Source organism: Lolium rigidum, chromosome 1, assembly GCF_022539505.1.
Source record: "Lolium rigidum isolate FL_2022 chromosome 1, APGP_CSIRO_Lrig_0.1, whole genome shotgun sequence".
NCBI lineage: Eukaryota > Viridiplantae > Streptophyta > Magnoliopsida > Poales > Poaceae > Lolium > Lolium rigidum.
Window position 1 is genome coordinate 301,962,923 of NC_061508.1, and position 14,848 is coordinate 301,977,770.

The window sequence follows — 14,848 nt, forward strand, 5'->3', positions numbered from 1 at the left end:
TTTACAATATGTCTTTTATGTGAGTTTTGCTGCACCGTTCATCCTTGTGGTTGTTTCAAATAACCTTGCTAGCCTAAGCCTTGTATCGAGAGGGAATACTTCTCATGCATCCAAAATCCTTGAGCCAACCACTATGCCATTTGTGTCCACCATACCTACCTACTACATGGTATTTCTCCGCCATTCCAAAGTAAATTGCTTGAGTGCTACCTTTAAATTCCATCATTCACCTTTGCAATATATAGCTCATGGGACAAATAGCTTAAAAACTATTGTGTATTGAATATGTACTTATGCACTTTATCTCTTATTAAGTTGCTTGTTGTGCGATAACCATGCTTCGGGGACGCCATCAACTATTCTTTGTTGAATATCATGTGAGTTGCTATGCATGTCCGTCTTGTCCGAAGTAAGAGAGATCTACCACCGTAATGGTTGGAGCATGCATATTGTTAGAGAAGAACATTGGGCCGCTAACTAAAGCCATGAATCATGGTGGAAGTTTCAGTTTTGGACATATATCCTCAATCTCATATGAGAATAATAATTGTTGTCACATGCTTATGCATTAAAGAGGAGTCCATTATCTATTGTCCATGTTGTCTCGGTATGGATGTCTAAGTTGAGAATAATCAAAAGCGAGAAATCCAAAATGCGAGCTTTCTCCTTAGACCTTTGTACAGGCGGCATGGAGGTACCCCATTGTGACACTTGGTTAAAACATGTGCATTGCAAAGATCCGGTAGTCCAAGCTAATTAGGACAAGGTGCGGGCACTACTAGTATACTATGCATGAGGCTTGCAACTTGTAAGATATAATTTTCATAACTCATATGCTTTATTACTACCGTTGTCAAAATTGTTTCATGTTTTCAAAATAAAAGCTCTAGCACAAATATAGCAATCGATGCTTTCCTCTTTGAAGGACCATTCTTTTTACTTTTATGTTGAGTCGGTTCACCTATCTCTCTCCACCTCAAGAAGCAAACACTTGTGTGAACTGTGCATTGATTCCTACATACTTGCATATTGCACTTGTTATATTACTCTATGTTGACAATTATCTATGAGATATACATGTTACAAGTTGAAAGCAACCGCTGAAACTTAATCTTCCTTTGGGTTGCTTCAATACCTTTACTTTAATTTATTGCTTTATGAGTTAACTCTTATGCAAGACTTATTGATGCTTGTCTTGAAGTACTATTCATGAAAAGTCTTTGCTTTATGATTCACTTGTTTACTCATGTCATTACCATTGTTTTGATCGCTGCATTCATTACATATGTTTACAAATAGTATGATCAAGGTTATGATGGCATGTCACTTCAGAAATTATCTTTGTTATCGTTTTACCTGCTCGGGACGAGCAGGAACTAAGCTTGGGGATGCTGATACGTCTCCGACGTATCGATAATTTCTTATGTTCCATGCCACATTATTGATGATTTCTACATGTTATATGCACACTTTATGTCATATTCGTGCATTTTCCGGAACTAACCTATTAACAAGATGCCGAAGTGCCGATTCTTGTTTCTCGCTTGTTTTTGGTTTCGAAATCCTAGTAACGAAATATTCTCGGAATTGGACGAAATCAAGTCCCGGGGTCCTATTTTGCCACGAACCTTCCGGAAGACCGAAGAGCATACGAAGTGGGGCCACGAGGTGGCGACACCACAAGGCGGCGCGGCCAAGGGGGGGCCGCGCCGCCCTATGGTGTGGGCCCCTCGTCAGCCCCCCGACTCTGTCCTTCCGCCTACTTAAAGCCTCCGTCGCGAAACCCCTGAGGCGAGAAAAACCACGATACGGAAAACCTTCCAGAGACGCTGCCGCCGCCGATCCCATCTCGGGGGATTCTGGAGATCTTCTCCGGCACCCTGCCGGAGAGGGGATTCTGGAGATCTTCTCCGGCACCCTGCCGGAGAGGGGATTCATCTCCCGGAGGACTCTACACCGCCATGGTCGCCTCCGGAGTGATGAGTGAGTAGTTCACCCCTGGACTATGGGTCCATAGCAGTAGCTAGATGGTTGTCTTCTCCTCATTGTGCTTCATTGTTGGATCTTGTGAGCTGCCTAACATGATCAAGATCATCTATCTGTAATGCTATATGTTGTGTTTGTCGGGATCCGATGAATAGAGAATACCATGTTATGTTAATTATCAAGTTATTACATATGTGTTGTTTATGATCTTGCATGATCTCCGTTATTAGTAGAGGCTCTGCCAAGTTTTTGCTCTTAACTCCAAGAGGGAGTATTTATGCTCGATAGTGGGTTAATGCTCGCATTGACACCTAGGACGAGTGACGAAAGTTCTAAGGTTGTGTTGTGCTCGTTGCCACTAGGGATAAAACATTGATGCTATGTCCGAGGATGTAGTTATTGATTACATTACGCACCATACTTAATGCAATTGTCCGTTGCTTTGCAACTTAATACCGGAAGGGGTTCGGATGATAACCTGAAGGTGGACTTTTTAGGCATAGATGCAGTTGGATGGCGGTCTATGTACTTTGTCGTAATTCCCAATTAAATCTCACTATATTTATCATGACATGTATGTGCATTGTTATGCCCTCTCTATTTGTCAATTGCCCGACTGTAATTTGTTCACCCAACATGCTTTTATCTTATGGGAGAGACACCTCTAGTGAACTATGGACCCCGGTCCATTCTTTTAATACTGAAATACAAATCTGTCTGCAATACTTGTTTTACTCGTTTTCTCTGCAAACAATCATCTTCCACATAATACGGTTAATCCTTTGTTACGGCAAGCCGGTGAGATTGACAACCTCACTGTTTCGTTGGGGCAAAGTACTTTGGTTGTGTTGTGCGGGTTCCACGTTGGCGCCGGAATCCCTGGTGTTGCGCCGCACTACATCCCGCCGCCATCAACCTTCAACGTGCTTCTTGGCTCCTACTGGTTCGATAAACCTTGGTTTCTTACTGAGGGAAACTTGCTGATGTACGCATCACACCTTCCACTTGGGGTTCCCAACGGGCGTGTGCTTTACGCGTCATCACAGCCTGGCCGAGGCGGGGGCCGCGGGGGAGGGCAGGGAGCTCGCATGCCGCACCTCGACGACCGCGCCCGCGCCACCATCGCCTGGTCGCCGCCCCACGCCGCCCCGCCTGGTCGCCGCCTCGCGCCACACCGCCCTGCCCCGCCTGTACGCTGCTCGATGTCGAGGTCCTGGAGCGCGGCGCGGGTCGGCCTCTTCGCCTTCCGCGGTGGGTGCTGGAACAGGGCGCGCACGGCGGCCTCCTCCGGCGACGGGGCCGGCACTGCAGCCTCCTCCGGCGACGGGGCCGGCACTACGGCTTCCTCCGGCGTTGGCTACAGAGTAGTACTACTAGAGAATTTTTACCAAGAAAAAAAAGGAGAAAGAAATAGGAGATGGATCACACCGTTGGGGAGCAAAAGGAGTCACGACCGTCCGTGCGTGTCTGCATGTCCAGAGCCTGACCCAAACGACCAAAATCCGATGTCCAGCCGTGTCCGTTTGGATCGTAGGGTTGGAGATGCCCTAAAGCCAACACATGGCATTTCGTCATCAAAACAAGCTACTAGCTCTAGTACTACTACTGCTACTATAAACTAAAAAGTAATAAACACTAGAAGAACCGGTGCCTCACCTCAGCTCCCTCCGGCCGGCAACGCCGCAAGGAAAGCTTCGGGTCAGCACAGGGAGCGACTCTCAAGGTACTTCTTTTTTTAATTTTCACACAATGGCAACCTAATTCGCAATTTAACCAGGAAAACACTAAACATAAGGCACTTGCTATTTTACCTAGTCAAAAAGGATACAAACTATCTCCAAATGAAGAGAAGAACTTTTATGAAGACAACTTGAGAAACCAGGCAAGGTGGACAACAAGCAAGATCAGATCTTTGGACGAGATTGCACCCAAATTGTCATAGATGCCAACGAACAAAACAGTTCCTACTTATTGTCATCTTGCAACAAAATTTACACTGGAGTTATTTCGACGACCGTTACCATATGTACAACTACATGACAGGGATAACTGGGATTGCCATTTATCCCCCAAAAACATCATGGCCAACAGGGGAGCCAACAACCAACAATGCTCCTTTGCTTCGCTCTATTGTACACAATTTACTTGCCCAACAGAAGCACTACTACCCTATGGATTGTACTGCCTGATCAGGCTGCTTCCTTGCTCCTCAGTTTGTCACATAAATAGTTGAGGACATACAGGTAAACAGAGTGTGCAAACCAAAAGAGTGGAGATGCTCCCTAAACAGAGATGACAGCAACTCGATCAGTGGATGAGCGTCTGCTGCTCAAAAAGCATTAATCAAAATCATTAAGAGAAAAGTTTGCACATAAGAACATTACCTCATTAATTACCTCGTTGGAGGGACACCATCACTGCAGAACTTCTTGAAATTCTGGCACTCATCAGCCAGGAAGTCGCTGTAATTTTTTTGAGGAAATATTGAATTAGATTCTGAAAAGGAAAAATCATTCCAGATGCAACACAGGTAGAATGCAGACTTACTAGATGCGTTCCACCATTTCCGTTGGATCCCATCTAGGACTCCAGGGATAGTCATTTATTTGAGATGAGGAAATAGGTATCCCTTGGGAATTACAATGCTGTGAGGAATTAGGAATGAGAATGTTATTTGCACAAACAGCAAAAATAACAGACTAAGTCACTTCCACCACCAATCCAAGTATATATATGCAAAAACAACAAAAGCATACAAGCAAGACCTTTGATCAAGCATCTACATCACAAATAACCATAAGCTGTGAGTAGCAAAATAAATACCTGAGAGCTCTGCAAAGTAAGGATAGGTTGTTGCCTAGGGAACTGAAGGGGGATAATAAAATGAACCTGCAATATCACATTGCATTACAAGTCACTGTTTAGTGGTCAATCCACGGAAATAAGTATATGAGATGAGAGAATCGAAATATGTGATGCCAAATGCCAAAATAATAATTTGTAGAAAGCAATATTAATAAGAACCAAAGTCTACTTTTCAACCATGAAGTCTAAAAACGTTCACTTTACAACCTTAAATCTAAAACTGTTTGAATTGCGGTCTACAAAAAACTTAAACTCCCCCATTCGGACAAAAAGCTAAAATGTTAGCGATGGAAGAAAATTTGGTAGAAACAGATGAATAAAAGACTCAATGGCATCGCAGTAGTGCAGTGGACACCTGAGGACAAAATTTAATCGTTTCCATAGTTCGAGGTAGCGAACCAAATGGTTTTAGAGTCTAGGGTTGAAAAGTGGACTTTGTTCTAATGCCGATGGTGACATAAACACTTATTGATAACCTAATGATAAAAATAGGAGGAAAGGTGCAAAAAGCATTCCATGTTCTACTGCATTTCACTGTTTTCAGTACAAGAAATGGCTGTGGCTGCCAAAAAAAATTCTAACGAAGAATTGAGTTAAAAGATAGCAATTTTCGACTTAAAAGTTCGTTGTGATCGAATTAAAAGTTTAGACGTGCAATATTCAAAGTTCTGATTTGATTCAAGGTTGGTGGTTTAGGCCAAGCTGGGATTTCACGAGTTCAAAGTTTTTGACCTATTAAAAAGTTGGTCATTGGGTCGGTCAAAAGATAAATTGCTTGATTTAAATGTACTACCTCTGTCCATAAATAGACGTCTTAGATTTGTATAAATCTGGATGTATGTAGGCATTATTTAGTGTCTAGAATTCTAGATACATAAATATTTAGACAAATCTAAGACATCTATTTATGGACGGAGGGAGTAGGTTTTTTTAATGTTCGACGTTGCCTCCAGCAGGTCTCCCAGCGCACTCGTTTACTAGCAGGCCCCACACAATATTGCAGACAGCTACGTGAAAATGCAGACTAGGTATCCAGCACCAAAAAGAAGTCTAAAATTCATTTGCCATATACAAAATGAAAATAATGACAGACATGAGGGAAGCCCCTCAGCACTTTTAAATCAAGAGAGAACCTCTTTGTTACTAGTAGTTAATTAAGAAGGGAGAGGCACCAGACAATTTAACTATGGAGGGTCAATCCTTGGCTGTCAACCCACCTGTGTGGTTAACCACTCAAGCATTCACTATTCTCTTGGCAGAAAGGTAATGAATCTATTTCTTGATTAGCACAACGCAATGCAGAAAATGGAAAATGGTAGAGTTACACATTCATTGACATACCAGAAATGTGAAAATCCCTGAAATGGAAAGAACTGTAGCATTCCTACAAAGAATCTGATGAATAAAGAGGGCTGTTAGACAACATCGCAAAAACCACAATAACTTAATAAAAAAACAGGACAAGTACCGGATCAGCCTCTAATGGTCTCCCAAAAGCAGGAGCTAGGGCCTCAATAAAACGTCTTCTGGAACCAATTGAAGCTGATGCCTCAACAACCTTCAATATAGTTCAGAAACATAAGTTTGTACTCTAAGAACAAATTCAGCAGTGTCACTAATAGCATCCTACAAAAACAAACCCTGTTTAACCAATTAATGCTTCAACCATAGTAAAGTTTCGAGAATCCAGTGGATTTAACATGCTTGAATAACTGAAAAGTTCCACGTGTGATGTCTGTCCATGAAGGTTAAAAAGCAAATGGTACAATATGGCAGGTGGTCTCCGTCTTACAACTACCATGACACCAATATCGTAAAACCTACTGTCTCTTTTCCTGATTCCCTTTCTGCCCTTGCCCCATCCTTCGTATGTCATAGCCAGAATGAAATCTTGAGCACATAAGTACTCACAGTTATGACATGACAGAACTAGTAATCCCTGACTAACATATCGCATTCAATGTAAATGAAATTGACGTGACAACTGAAAGATAGAGAAAAATAACACCACCAATAACAAGAGTCAGATTAAGACAATTACTAGAAAATGCACAATAATTTACCTGGTTCTTAAGATCATCTTCTAAGGCAAGAATATATTCAGCCATGCACCTTTACATACATAAATAGACCAAGAAAGAGAGATCATCAGCGACAAAGAGATAATGCTTCTTTTTGGTGAAAATGTTACAACGAAGATGATATCACGGGTGCAGTCTGTATTGACATATAACACGCTACAAGAGACAATCTTCATATACCAATTTAGTCAGGAGTGTGGCTGTGTGGCAAGTTGACTTACATCCCATCAACCCATGCAGGTAGCTTGACAGCATCCACTGAGAAAAATGATTTCATTTCAGGGGTTGAGAATAGTTTCAGCCGTGGTGCAGAAGAAACAGAGGAGTAACTTCCGCTAACCGGAAATATGGCCTGCAAAATAACCCAGAAGTCCATTTTTAAATGCACAACAAAACTCCTAAATTCCATCAGATTATCCAAATTATAAAACACATAAAGTAGCACTTGTGTCTACTGCCAAACACTAAATATAATTGCTATATATGTGTACTGCAATTTGTTAGCCGCTATCTGGAGAACAAATGGCAATCATATCATATACTTCGAATTTACCACTTTACTGAAATCCCTCAACAAGGCAAGACACTCTCTGAAGAGAATATCTTTTCGCAAATAATGGGATTGTTGACTGCTGAAACTCCTGATGCTTTTCTTTTACAAGAAAACCTCCAGCCTATTTGCATGTCATATTATGATACAATGCACTGATAACCGTAAGATCAAATAGCTAGAACATTCTAAAGGAGTAAGTATTAGGGGTGGTTTGATTTGAATCCAAGGTTGCCCTACCCAAAATTTGGCTATCAGAAATAGAAATCAAGGTTTTCCTTGCCCATGAGTTGGCCAATATAGGCAATGAAGATCAACTAGAATTAGCAGATGGGCATTGGCATGCCAAAAAGTTGGCCGCCATCCAAACGAAGACCAATTTTTGGTCATATGACAACAAAAAAATTGGCAGGATTGTTTGGCGACAATTCAAACATATGCCCTAGGTAACAATAGCAGTAGCCTTCAAATGATTTTCTATGCAGTTATGTTAGTTGGAGAAGATGCAGACCGTCTTTGTTATAAAGATGTGGTAAACTGGTAAGTACTAATCAAAAATGAATTAGTGTTATGTACAATGCTTGTAAATGGAGTGGAATAAGAACTGCAACAAATTTAAACAAGGGAATAGAATTTTCAGTTGCACTTATGAGTTGCTGCTATCTTTTAGGATTAGTTGCCATATTTAGTTGATCCCTCCCTATCCTTCATATTTTGTAGCAAATCCTGCCCTACATAAGAAGCAAGGTGCATCTATTAAAATTAAGCAAGGGGTAGTTATTTATTCCTAGTCTCTTTCATTCCTGCCCTTGTGGTGCGGTTGCAACGGATCACCTGTGTCCCATGGTAACTTAATCAGGCCTTAGGGCTCCAGTCTTATCACGATTGCAGTGTTATGATTTCAAGGAGCAGCAGGGCATAACCAGCTGAAACTTTGCCGATATGAAATATTTCTCAATTATCATCACCCCTGCTACTGTTTTTACGTGTCTGAGCTCATATACATGTAAGGAGGGGCTTTAGAGGTTAACCTGTAGATGGATCTTTTGAGGAAATTTCCATGGACATCCAGGCACCAACTGTTTTAAGTCTAAATCCAGAAGTGGTACAGCAAACTTCACCTCATCTGGCTACAACAAATATGAAAAATACAAGATGAGAAAAAAAAACATCAATTTTAACAGAAGAAAAGGTTATGAACATTGTGAACTTACCCTATCAGTCAATGGTACCATGCAGACCTCAATCCCCTGTTTGAACACAAACATTTAGAAGGTTAATTCTCAGCCAAAAATTATTTTACAGTCAAGCTGATAAAAACAATTGGTAGTAAGAGTCAAATAGCTCAATCTTCGTCTCATTCTCATGACCATGTCTGTCTTTCACTATATTAAAACCACATTACATCAAGAAGACATTTCTAGTTACTTCAGACATTTGAATATGCAGCCAATGCAACAGAAAGGCCAAACATGGCAACAGTAGTGTGTTTACCTCCTTAGCAAGAACTGTGTCTACCTCAAACTTCAGTCTTGTATCATCTACCTCAGCAACCCGCTTCTTTTGGTATTCAATGTATAATAACCTGCAGCAAATGAAGCCCCACCAGCAAGTAATTTAGAAGCAAGTTAACCACAAAAACCAATAGGACAATCACCCGTATGCTTTGCACACCTACAAACTACTCAACTCATGACACCATTACATCATGTCAACAACGCCGCTAGCCCTCACAATTCCTCTTACCATAGAAGTACAGTATGTATCTTCACTATATGATGCATGCATTGCGTATTTGGTAATTTCTAGTCAATAATGACTAGCCCAACCCTGCAAGCTCAATCAACATAAATCGCTGGCTTTTATTTCAGCTTGTTTACGCTTCATTAAGTTAGTACCCTTCTTTAATTAAATACGGTAAAATGAGATAGGATGTTTTGTGAGTATGGTTATGGATAGATGCTTCAGAGAGAATGAAATATGGCAAAAGGGGTAACTAGCATGAAACGTACCATTAAAGTCTTATTAAATTACTTGACTACACAGAACACATTATCAGATCATATTTTTTTAACAGTAAACGGCAGGGCAGGCACCTACAGTATTTTGTTTAGGTATACAACAAGCATTACAAAATATAAACAAGGGACAAGCACTAAACAGAAATTATAGAAGGGAGCTAAGCCAGCCGAGGAGCTTGTTTTGCTTGTGGGTTGATTCTATAAGAGATAAGTAACGGCTCCCTCTTTAAGAAAAAAAAATTGCTATATGAAGAAACGGAGCAGGGCTTTCCATGACTATTAAGCATGTACAATGGGGGCACTTATGCAAGGCGCAAGGATATAATTCCCAGCAGTTATGGCCTCTTCCCGCCCAATCACAGGGAAAAAAGTTGCGTCGATGCCAAACCTATTATCAGGCGCCACCCCGATCTTCATTTCCGAACAAACCTGTTGTGGCCAGCATCGGACACTATCGGACGAGAATAAGGACACAAAACAAATCCAAGGGAATGGGATAGGAAATAAACTTAACATCCGTGATTAGCGCTTGTTGTTTTCTGCGTTGGAGAGATGAGCGCTTAGTTGGTTTCCTAGCCTGCACGTGGCCTCCGTAGTTAGCGTTAAGCATTGAGGATTGGGCACTTTCATGATTTTCTAAATTTGTTTTATGATATGCTTTTCTCTGAAAGAGTCCATATAAGCTCTAGCGCTGTAGATGCCCTTACATTCCCCATTCCCTTTACATGCTCTAGAGAAAAGAGGGTAAGCATCGCCAAAACAAAAGAACTTTACAATCACATGCACTGATTTGCTTAGTATGGCACTAGTTGCGCAACATTTTAATTCCTCAATTTGATTTGCTTTTATGACTTATTGCTAGGTCCAACCCTGCATATGCATACTGAACGTTGACAACTCCCAATCAATACTGTTCTCCAGTCTAATCGACATGCACGCAGGGCAACATGAATAATTGCGCAATACCATAGAGAAGGAGAGAAGCAAAGGAACCTCACCGGAGCTCTTCCACGAGGTTGAGTAGTCCCCGTGGGTCGCGGATATCCCATCGTGCCAAGCAGCTCTTGTCCCCATTCCCGGCGTCATCATAATCGACCAGCGGCTGGAAGTCTTCGTCACCCGGCCCGAACACCACGTCGGGCGCCACCTTCGGGTACAGCGCATTATAGAGGAAATCCCCTGCGAAACAGCAAATCAGAGACACGGAATCCGAAGGCGAACCCTAAACCATTACAGCGAAGGGAGCGAGGCGGTGAGGAGCGTTACAGTAGACGTAGTCGAGGCAGAAGGGGATGGCGAGGGTGAAGCGATCGGCGTAGCGGCCGTTCCGGCAGCCGGACCAGATCTGCCCTAGCTGCAAGCGGCCGCGGGGAGACGGGTGAGCGGAATGGTGTGGGGCAGAAGTGAGCGCGCCGTGCACGTACCTTGACGGGGAGAGTGGGGTTGGAGAGAAGGAACTTGAGCTGCGCGGAGATGAGGGGCGCGAGCGGCGGGCCGGATGTGGAGGCGGGCGCTGCGGCGTCGGCGGAAGGAGACATCGCCGGCGGCGGCGGTGGTTGGCTATGGATTCGGCAGCCCTCCTTTCGCTGCTTTTTTTTTTTTTGGTGTATAGAAGAAAAGGGTCAAACAAGGAGGTATAGGCCTGTTTGCTCCGACGCGGGCTTGTGGGCCATAGTGGGTGTTTCTTTTACTACTACCTCCCTTCTGAATATGAAAACTTCAAACCAAAATGTGTCGGTAATCCATCTAGCGGTCCGCATAGTGTTCGATTTGTCCGTTGAGACGCAAACGCGACAAAAAATGTGTGTTGTTTCCCTTTAGATTCTTTTTGCATTCTTCAGAGACCTGAGCAGATGAACATGCCGTGATTGGTGATTATTACTTGAGTTTAGAGAATTGGCTTAGAGGTGTCTCTTTTACTTTTCTTATAGCAATCATGTAAAGTATTGTCTTGTGTCTTCAACTTTATCGTGCAGTTGTCAAGTACAAGATTTGTATTAGTAATTATAGATAAAAGAAGTAGTAAAAATAAAATGAAATAAATAAACTAAGTAAACACATGTTTTCTAAGATGGTTTTAGCTTCGGGCACAGTTTTACTCATAAATGAACCCCCGCGGTAGAGTCTATCATGCTTTTTGACATTATTTAACCCAATATAAAAAGAGTGTACGATTGTTCATTCATTTGCTCCATATGATGGGCAAGTTCTAAGCATTTTTTTTAATTCTTTTCCAAGTTATTGCTACATGTTCATTATTATTTTGCCTAAATGATATGATGTTATTTATATTTTGTAGGATTTTAACAAGTGGGTAATACTTTTTAATAAAGGTTGCTTTAAGATCATCCCAAGAATTTATGCTGGCAGCAATGATAATAGACATTCTTTAACTTTTCCTCTAAGTAAAAATGGAAATAATTTAAGCTTGACAATATTATTTTTCACATTTTTAACCTTTTGCGTATCACAAATTTCTCAAAAATCATGCAAACTCATAGACACATCTTCACTAGAACTGCAAACAAATTGCTCTTTGGTTATTAGATTTAATAACCCAAGACTTACTTCAAAGTTTTCAGCAGTTATTTCAGGTGTTGTGATAGGCTTAGCAATAAAGTGATCATTAGGAGTGTTTGTGTAGTCACACAATTTAGTACCTCTTTCTCCCATAGCTTATAACAGAAAGTTACTACTATTTTTATGTATTTTTGTGTTTTAAATAGAACTAAAAAGAAAAGACTAAAAACAAGACAAATAAAATTACTTTAAAAAATCTAAAAGAGAAAGAAAAGCTCATAGTGGTGCAACCCCTAAAGCTTTGGTGTTTGCACAAAGTTAGGGATGATGTTGCCACAAGATGTGCTCACTTAGCTTGATGAAGATGATGGCGATGTCCTTGGCGCCGCTATGAGATGCTCTTACAACTCTTCGCCAACGGCGCCCGAAAATATGCTTGATGACGTTGAGACTCCAGAGCGGAGTGTTGTAGTCAGCGAAGCTTTTTCCCCACAAGGGTGACTCGAGGGTTGAAATCAAACTCTCGGAGAATTGGCTTAAAGGTGTCGCTTTTCCTCTTCTTCTAGCAATCCTGCAAAGTAAAGTATTGCCTTGTGTCCCCAACTCCACCCGGTGGTTGTCAAGCACAAGGTTTTGTATTAGTAATTGTAGATAAAAGAAGTAATAAAAGTAAAATAAAATAAATAAACAAACTAAACTGAGTAAAAGCACTAAAGAGATAGTTGTTTATGGATTTTGTGTGTGATTAAGTAAACAAAGTATTTTATATTTTCAAATTAAAATAGTGTTGCAAATAGAAAGTAAGATAAATGCAATGGAAATGTGTTTCTTATAATTAAAATTGGACGGGTATTCATGGCTTCACTTGTCTACTATCTTTTTTAAGTTGTAGTGGATAATAACAATTCATCAATGAGATAATATTGGTGGAACTTTAATATGTGTTTTATAAGAATTCATATGGACATCCCGTTCTAACATAGAGATGATGCAACACATCTCTCTTACACTCCACAAGAAAGAGAAAACTCCAAACAATCTTGTATTAAGAATTAACAGATCATAGCAATAAGTACTTCGACATGATGTTTGAATATCAAATATGCTACCTTGAGCAAACAAGATTATCACTTTTGTCACATGATAAACATAGCACATGCATTCACTTTATCCCTAGTGAGGTAGCAAAGGAAAAGGTAAAACCATAATAGATCATGAATTTGTTTTCACTATTCAATCATTAAAATCATGCTACTCCATCTAATACACACATCTCTCCACACATGTTCTTGCATACAAGTTGGATCATAACAAGCACTTAAGAACGGGTACATAATATCATAACACAATATCATAGAATAAAGATCCACCACATAGGAATTACATATATGACCATAATCATGTTGGGCAACTCATATGGTACTAAGATCTATGAAAAACAAGAGAGAAATAGATCAAGGTACTACCGCAAAACCATAGTCCAGAGGTGGGATACTCCCCCTTCATCATGGTGTTGATGTGGAAGACGTTGGAGAATGTGGAGATCCCTTCGACGGTGGCTCCGGCGGAGTTTCCCCCTCCAATCTTCGTTGTTGCAACCTCTGTTTTGGTGTTTCGGTGTTTCTGCGGCGCTCTCTTCGAGCAAACCCTGGGGTCATATATATATATGGGTTTTTAGGTCAAACGGAGTATGTGAGCGAAATAATTAGGCGAAACAGACGGTCGATGGCGAAACGAAGGTGGGTGGCGCGCCATTTCGCGCCACCACATCTCGTTTGGGCCTCAGACCCTCCCTCGTCAGGTCCAAGTGCTCCAGATGATTCTCGTGGTGAAATTTTGACGTCCCCAAAATGCTATCTCAATTTGACTCCGTATAGGTCCCTGAAGTGGAAAATACACAAAACAGGGTTTGCATGTTCTGCAGTGTTATAACCCAAATAAAGGGTATCATTGGTAAATCCCAATGTTAAGGAAATCGGTAATCGTTAACTGCTCGGCCGGCTTGGGAGTAGAGATTAATCGGAATTCGGACGATTATCTGATTTAATCGGTCGGCTATTAATCGGTGCAACCTACACAAATTAGCACTTAAAACAATTTTTATAATAAAATAATAGTATATGAGCCTTTGTATGTCTCTCCCTACTTCTCTAAAGCCTAAAATCCGAGAAAAACTTGTACGTTTCTCCTCCATGACCTAATCTTTAAGGTCAGGAGCGAATCAGGATCCACTAGCCGAAGCCGCGTTCCTTCCTTCCACTTCTTCTCCTCTCACCCCAAAGTTTATATTCTCCCACCACCTACCTAGGGTACGACCCCTCTTACACCTCAACCACCTAACCTATTGAAGGCGTCCTACAATTCCTGGACGAGCTCCTGTATCTGAGGTCTGTGAAACTATGAGTAACTGGTCTGGGAGGGCAAAAAACTATTTGGCAATAGTGGAAATGAAGCTACTCGAGGCTGCAATCAAGCGGGAGCTTCGCAAAATCTAATTTATTTGGGAGGGGTAGCACCTGTATTAGCGATATGCATTGAAAATCTTGTACTTTTTTTACCAAGTGTGGTAGTTAATTGGGAAAATACCTAGTAATCGGACTTTCGGACTGATTAATCGGGCTAAAGGATTAACACAAGAGTAATCGACACGGTCAAGCCCCTAGTAGCGATTAATCGGCCTAGTAATCGTTGAATCGGACTAGTTTTTGAACAGTGGTAAATCCCCATTAATATGTGGGAATATGTGTCAATAAAGTGGAAAGTTCATGTATGCATTTTACATGCATCAACGACTGACTACAACTTCATCATCAACACCTGGTGGT

At 41.3% G+C, this 14,848-nt stretch overlaps 1 protein-coding gene across 2 annotated transcripts; it reads right to left on the reverse strand.

Moving 5' to 3' along the window:
- Window positions 1–3,856: 3,856 nt before the first annotated feature.
- On the reverse strand, window positions 3,857–11,063 carry LOC124696969 (BRISC and BRCA1-A complex member 2). Of its 2 annotated transcripts, none has more exons than XM_047229628.1 (14): window positions 10,928–11,063; window positions 10,770–10,857; window positions 10,502–10,682; window positions 8,977–9,067; window positions 8,697–8,732; window positions 8,514–8,612; window positions 7,154–7,284; window positions 6,915–6,963; window positions 6,320–6,409; window positions 6,193–6,246; window positions 4,810–4,875; window positions 4,534–4,631; window positions 4,383–4,448; window positions 3,857–4,308 (listed from the first exon to the last, which is right to left on the reverse strand). In XM_047229628.1, exons 1-14 carry the CDS (start codon window positions 11,039–11,041, stop codon window positions 4,269–4,271), a joined length of 1,203 nt encoding a protein of 400 aa, XP_047085584.1. In that variant the 5' UTR covers window positions 11,042–11,063; the 3' UTR covers window positions 3,857–4,268. The 2 variants fall into 2 exon arrangements, with proteins under 2 accessions (XP_047085584.1, XP_047085590.1); XM_047229634.1 differs by having other exon boundaries at window positions 3,857–4,268; window positions 4,371–4,448; window positions 10,928–11,060.
- Between the last annotated feature and the right edge of the window lie 3,785 nt (window positions 11,064–14,848).